A 7,410-nucleotide genomic window follows, 5' to 3' on the forward strand; every position below is an offset into this window, starting at 1 on the left:
ACCATAATGATATGCAACGGAACATTATGTCGAGGTCTCCTGGATGATTTCGCCACTGGATTGAATCTTATTTTAAATAACAGGATTCGTGTGTTCATTGAGGTAAGTATTTAAGTGGCAGATACAAAAAGAGTTGCATAGATAGATTCAGCCTGTTTGCAATGATCCGTTTTGTTGTGTGGTGTTTCACCTGTTGTTTGTATAGATTGTGAGATGTACCAACAACAAAAACCAAACAGTTGTGAAGCTCTTATGGCTCCTCTAAATGAAAAAGATTAGAATAAAGGATTTCCAGTGAAATACCGAAACCGGTCCCGGTTGAGCTTTTTCTCTTTCATTCTTCTGTTCTGGAACCAAATCTTCACCTGTCGATCTGTCAGGTTTAACTTCCTTGTCATCTGGAGCCGCTTCTCCTTGTTTATGTACACATTGAAAAAGAATTCTCGTTCAAGTTCTCGGATCTGGAATTTGGAGTAGGGGCATCTCTTTTTCCTGGACTTTGAAGAACCTAAACCGGACAAACACTTGTTTTACCACACAGATGTAGTACAATGCAGTTCAGATCAAAGTTGGTACAATACAAGTGTTAGTACAGAACATATAATTAACAAGGTAGCTGAGTAAACAAAATGATCTTCCCGCGCGCAGCCGCTAACACACACAGACAGATATGCGGGAGCGAGTGCGAGTGAGCGCGCACATACACACGTAGGAACTCACAGGAATATTTTTTATTTGACTTAATTTCTGTCCTACACGGTCCGTTTAGACGTTATAGGTAAAATATTATTATGCAGCTAAAGATAACCACTTCACATTTATGTGTCATGTATGTCAAACATTAGCATATCTTTCCTCCCTGGTTATATCATTGCTTTGGTACTTTGTAAATTCACTATCATAAACAAGACTGATAAACATGGCTGCATTGTAATTTACACAGTGCAAGAGAGTCAGACGACTTATATTCAGATAAATACATCAGAAGTATTGCAGCATGGCTCACCTAAACTGGTTTCCCATCGTAAATTGTTTTACAACAGTAAAGTAAATCTTATTGGGGAATATAAACCGTTGTATGCTTATAAAGGGACACATAAAATCGGACCGACTAAGTTGTGGACTTACTATAACCCATTTAATGCGTGTACCTACTTGGGCTGTTGTTCTTGTCCCCGGGGCAGTTTGATATAGAAGAATCATGTTCGTCTATGTCCTCAGTTGAGTCTGAAGTCTGTTTATTACATGCAGCATCTCCGGGGAGACTGGAGTCTGCCTTCTGATTTGAGTGTTCGGGCCCAGAGTTGGGCTTTTCAGAGTTAACAGTCTGGAAGAACTGATCGAACCCTTGTGGAAGAACCCCATTTCGGCCGACATTGGTGAATAAATTGCATGGCGAGTTCATACCACCGTGATGCCCGTACAAGGAATCATTTTTTAATATAATTTCCGCCATGTTCGATGACTGGATTAAGTCTCGGTGCATTATCTCCTCCGTTGAGTAGTAAGAAGCGTAATTTCCCCTGTAATGCCATTTGCTTGGGTGATCCAGTCCATAGTCCCTGAAAGCCACTCCTCGAACAGGTCGGACTTGAGCTATGTTGGAAGAATACGGACAATTATTTTGACACGAAGTAGTCTTGGGTAAAAACGAGGAGATTGATGAAAAATCAGGCGCCGAAACGTAATATGTACAACTTGGTAAATACATATTTGACAAACAGTTGTTACGCTCATCGTACTCCGACATCTCTCCTCTTCTCTCTTTTGCTATAGCGAAAAGAATTTTGAAGCTCGAGTGCGTTAAACTTTGTCCATCTATTGCACCATAGGCGTGTGGAAAGGATCCGCAAGGGAGAAAAAAAAATCGGAAACGTAGGCTGACGTACAATTTCATCTTGATCGATTCCTGAGGTAATTTTTCTCATGTGATCCAGTAAAGTAATTACTATATACAAATATCAGTCATTAATAACTAGAGCAACTCATTTGAGCGCGCACAACAGTTAGTTCATTGGTTTCCTGGGTTTAGAAACGACTCCTTTGTCAATATGTGCTTGCCCTTGTGATATAGACATTAGTAAACAATCCCTGAGAGATTTCATCAATGCAACAGAATTCGAGTTATATAATAGCAAACCCACAACTTTATCGCTATTTATTTCGTGTACTATATGTGCGCACTATTAGGGAAGTATGCAATTTACGCATCATGATAGTTTAATATATATTACACCAGACATGACATAAATAAAAGTATGTGGACACCTGCTCGTCGAACGTCTCATTCCAAAATCATGGGCATTAATATGGAGTTGATCCCCCTTTGCTGCTAAAACAGCCTCCACTCTTCTTTGAAGGCTTTCCACTAGATGTTGGAACATTGCTGTGGGTACTTGCTTCAATTCAGCCACAAGAGCATTAGTGAGGTCGAGCACTGATGTTGGGCGATTAGGCCTGGCTTGTAGTCTGCATTCCAGTTCATCCCAAAGGTGTTCGATGGGGTTGGGGTCAGGGCTCTGTGCAGGCCAGTCAAGTTCTTCCACACCGATCTCGACAAACCATTTATGTAAGGATCTTGTTTTGTGCACGGGGCATTGTCATGCTGAAACAGGAAAGGGCCTTCCCCAACCTCTTTCCACAAAGTTGGAAGCACAGAATCGTCTAGAATGTCATTGTATACTGTAGCAAACCTCTTAAGGATCCGCCCCTTTTTTCAAATTTCGCCTAATATGACATACCCAAATCTAACTGTCTGTAGCTCAGGCCCTGAAGCAAGGATATGCATATTCTTGGTACCATTTGAAAGGAAACACTTTTAACTTTGTGGAAATGTGAAAGGAATGTAGGAGAATATAACAGAATAGATCTGGTAAAAGATAATACAAAGAAAAGAAAAACTGTTATTTTGTATTTTTTTGTACCATCATCTTTGAAATGCAAGAGAAAGGCCATAATGTATTATTCCAGCCCAGGTGCAATTTAGATTTTGTCCACTAGATGGCAGCAGTACATGTGCAAAGTTTTAGACTGATCCAATGAACCATTGCATTTCTGTTAAAACTGTTGCATCAAGACTGCCCAAATGTGCCTAATATGTTTATTAATAACTTTTCAAGTTCATCACTGTGCACTCTCCTCAAACAATAGCATGGTATTCTTTCACTGTAATAGCTACTGTAAATTAGACAGTGCAGTTAGATTAACAAGAATTTAAGCTTTCTGCCAATATCAGATATGTCAGATATGTCCTGGGAAATGTTCTTGTTATTTACAACCTCATGCTAATCGCATTAGCCTACGTTAGCTCAACCGTCCCGTGGTAGGGACACCGATCCCAATTAAAATGTCCCTTCACTGCAACTAAAGGGCCTAGCCCGAACCATGAAAAACAGCCCCAGACCATTATTCCTCCTACACCAAACTGTACAGTTGGCACTATGCATTGGGGCCTGCAGCGTTCTCCTGGCATCCGCCAAACACAGATTTGTCCGTCGGCCTGCCAGATGGTGAAGCATGATTCATCACTCCACGCGTTGTGATCTTAGACTTGTGAGCGACTATTCGGCCATGGAAACCCATTTCATGAAGCTCCTGACAAACAGGACAGACGATCTTTATGCACTACATGCTTCAGCACTTGGCAATCCCATTCTGTGAGCTTGTGTAGCCTACAATTTCAGGGCTGAGCCGTTGTTGCTCCAAGACGTTTCCACTTCAGCACTTACAGTTGACCGGGGCAGCTCTAGCAGGGCAGAAATTTGACAAACTGACTTGTTGGAAAGGTGGCATCCTATGAAATTGCACGTTGAAAGTCACTGAGCTCTTCAGTAAGGCCATTATACTGTCAGTGTTTGTCTATGGAGAATACATGGCTGTGTGCTCGGTTTTATTCACTGTCAGCAACGGGTGTGGCTGAAATAGCCGAATCCCCTAATTTGAAGGGGTGTCCACATACTTTTGTATATATAGTGTACATGTTACAATGGCAACATTGTAGTTGACATAGCCTTAGAGTTCAAGTTAAAGGCCAAAGAATGTTCCCACATGCACAGTATACTTCAAATCCAAATCTATACACACAAGTTATGTGATTAATAATTTGGACAGATAGACAAAACAAGCGCACCTTTCTTTTCAACGCTTGTGCCTCAATAATACAAACTAATGCACAAAATGCACCAAACATCCACAAAAAGTGAAAGGTAGAAAATAAATAGAAGGAAGAGAACAAAAACAAGAAAGAGAGACAACATGATGACCATTGTGGATTATAGTTCATTACAGAGGAAGATTATGATAGTGGAAGAAAATATTTACAGGTTTTTCTTACTTTTATTGATTGTCCAGGTCATCTATAGGACTATCGTTTTCCGAGCATCCTTATTTTCCGATTTCAGTAACGTATCCAGGCCTAAAAAAGGGATACACGGAAATTAAATCAGAAAAGTATTATTACGGGCTGTTTGCTCCAAATCCAGACGTCTTCATTTTTCCTCGTCCTTTTGTGTAATGAGTTGTTCAACACACACACACACACACACACACTAGTATCCATCCCTCTCTTCGCCCCAACCCGGGCTCGAACCAGGGACCCTTGCATAGATCAACAACTGACACCCCACGAAGCATCGTTACCCATCGCGCCACAAAAGCCTCAGAGCGAGTGACGTCACCCAATTGAAACACTATTAGCGCGCACCACCGCTAACTAACTAGCCATTTCACATCGCTAACATTGACAAAACACAGACATACACACACACATGCATATTGACAAAACACACACACACACACACACATATTAACACTCACACATGGACACACACGGACACTCTTTTACTCTGTTTATTATCTATCGTGATTGCCTAGTCACTTTTATCCCTACCCACATGTACATACTGTATTACCTCAATTACCTCGTACCCCTGCACATTGACTCGCTACTGGAGCACCCGAGTAGAGCAGCGGTGTAAGGCACCACAGACCCTGGTTCGATTCCAGGCTGTACCACAACTGGACGTGATTGGGAGTCCAATAGGGCGGCGCACATTTGGCCCAGCGTCGTCCGGTTTTGGCCGGTGTAGGCCTTCATTGTAAATAAGAATTTGTTCATAACTGACTTGCCTAGTTAAATATGTTTTAAAATTATTTAAAAAATCATCGTAAATGTAAATAAAAAAGAGAAGCGTCATCAGCATGATTGGCTGATTGGCCAAGTACAACACATCTCTGTTGGCTTTGACCATCTGGGGTCTGACACCATGTGCACCAAGCAATCACCAATAGTTTTATTGCACAGACAAAATGACGGGTTCTAGCTTAAGTGTATATTTTAGCTGGTGGAGGAGAAACACTTTTGTGGGGGACGATTACTTAGTAACCTATAATAACCTATAGTCTGTATCCTATCCTACACTGTCAACAGTATTTTAGACGATAGGCCTATATTACTTTCATTTTCAAGTTACTTTATTTGCACTTTACGGACAGAAATATAGGCCTATTAAATAACACAAACTAACCTGAAAGGGAAGTAGTATAGTAGTATAGTAGTATGGTAGTATAGGAGTATAGTATAGTAGTATAGGAAATAGTATAGTAGTCACCATAGTGAATTCCTGACATACTACGCCTATAATTGTGGGCCCTATTATTTTCCATAGTATTATTGCACTGATTAGACTGATGGAAGATCTAGCTAAATGTCCCAGATAAGGTACTTTCATTCGACAGGGCTATGCGTTATTTATTCTTACAACAGCAACACAATAGGGCTACTAAATTATTTTTTGGCGACACCTTTGGTAACAAGTTAGAGAACGCTTTTTGTGTGTGTGTGTGTGTGTGTGTGTGTGTGTGTGTGTGTGTGTGTGTGTGTGTGTGTGTGTGTGTGTGTGTGTGTGTGTGTGTGTGTGTGTGTTTGAGCGTTGCTATTTTGACAAAATACCTAGAATCAAATGTAAAATGTTAATCTCAGTTTTCCTGAATTGCGTTGAGCCCGTGTTATTTTTCTATATAGTGTACTACAATCAAATATCCCCAATCTTAACCCACGGAAATATTCCATTATACTATCATTGTTGGTATTAGCCTTGCAGTAGAAAATCGTGAAGCACACATGGACTACTACAATGTTAAAACGTCATTACGCACAAGACATGCCCAAAACGAAAAGTAAACGACAACAGAGGGTATAGTAGAGGAGACAACCCATGTACTAAAACAACAATATCTAGTCCTTTCCTACCGATAATATCGTATGCAAAATAATTGCTATTGGCAATGAACACAGATTGACAAAGCCAAGATGAGTCTTCCCTGTGGCTCAGTTGGTAGAACATGGTGTTTGCAACGCCAGCATGGTGTGTGCAACGCCAGGGTTGTGAGTTCGATTCCCACGGGGGGCCAGTACAAAAAAATAAAAAATTATGAAATCTATGTATTCACTAGTGTAAGTCGCTCTGGAAAAGAGCGTCTGCTAAATGACTGAAATGTAATGAGTACACTGCAAAACAGTTGTTGTTGACCAAATGATCGAGTTGGGCCATTTTTGTTTATAGGCCTTGTTTTCAGGCCTTGTTTTCAGGCCCATCTCATGGATGTGTCATCAAATATATATATATATTCCTTGCAAATACCACACAAAGCACACACAAAAAATTGAATGATGAGAATGCAGTATACTATCTGGTTAAAGTTTGTGTAGGTATTTTTGTTGTTGTGAGATACTAACTTGACCTTAACTTTGTTTTGGCGCCCCCATATCTGAAGAGCATGAGCAGACGTCTTCTAGCAGTTCCCCCTTTGATCCTCTTAGATAATGGGATTGTAAACTAGCAAATATAATTTCAGAATCATGAGGTAAATAACGGACCATTAAAAAGTACGAGCTAGACCACTTCGAACATTTTATTAAGTGAGTGTGTGCTTACTTTGGTAATAATTATAACATTTTAAAACAAGTATAGCCTATACATTTTAGTTATTTAGTAGACAGCTCTTATCCACAGAGATTTACAGGAGGGCACATCAACATATTTCACCTAGGGGATTCGAACCAGTAACATTTCGGTTACTGGCAAAACGCTCCTAACCGGCCGCCGCAAATACCAAAGATTAACATATATCCTACAAACTACTCCCTCGAAAACCAGATAACCATTTCTAAATGTAACAATAAATGAATTAAATTGTTTACTAGCAAACAAAACCATAAAGATCATATAGGCCAAAGAGTGAGAGCTTATATTCAGGAAGTAGTAAATTAATGTAGGTCTATTTAGGAATAGCCTATCTGTGGTTGATGTGCCACTTGATCAAATAGCCCTCGTGCACGTGCTGGACAGATATTTAAATAGCATGGACCACTTGTGTTAGCGTGGAGTGTTGAGCAGTTCTTGTAGCCTC

General features: G+C 40.3%; 1 protein-coding gene across 1 annotated transcript; it reads right to left on the bottom strand.

Moving 5' to 3' along the window:
* Positions 1 to 238: 238 nt before the first annotated feature.
* hoxd11ab (homeobox protein HoxD11ab) lies at positions 239 to 1,753 on the bottom strand. Its single transcript, NM_001139557.1, has 2 exons — positions 1,156 to 1,753; positions 239 to 508 (listed from the first exon to the last, which is right to left on the bottom strand). The coding sequence occupies exons 1-2, from the start codon at positions 1,709 to 1,711 to the stop codon at positions 276 to 278; spliced, it is 789 nt and encodes a 262-aa protein (NP_001133029.1). The 5' UTR covers positions 1,712 to 1,753; the 3' UTR covers positions 239 to 275.
* Between the last annotated feature and the right edge of the window lie 5,657 nt (positions 1,754 to 7,410).

This window comes from Salmo salar, chromosome 21 (genome assembly GCF_965601325.2).
Source record: "Salmo salar chromosome 21, fSalSal1, whole genome shotgun sequence".
In the NCBI taxonomy this organism is placed as follows: Eukaryota; Metazoa; Chordata; class Actinopteri; order Salmoniformes; family Salmonidae; genus Salmo; species Salmo salar.

Bases quoted from the DNA above. Each gene is read 5' to 3' on its own strand.
- hoxd11ab (NM_001139557.1), bottom strand. From the start codon at position 1,711: ATGTATTTACCAAGTTGTACATATTACGTTTCGGCGCCTGATTTTTCA. The intron at 509-1,155 runs GTAGGTACACGC...TGTCCGGTTTAG, and splicing joins GGACAAGAACAACAGCCCAA to GTTCTTCAAAGTCCAGGAAA.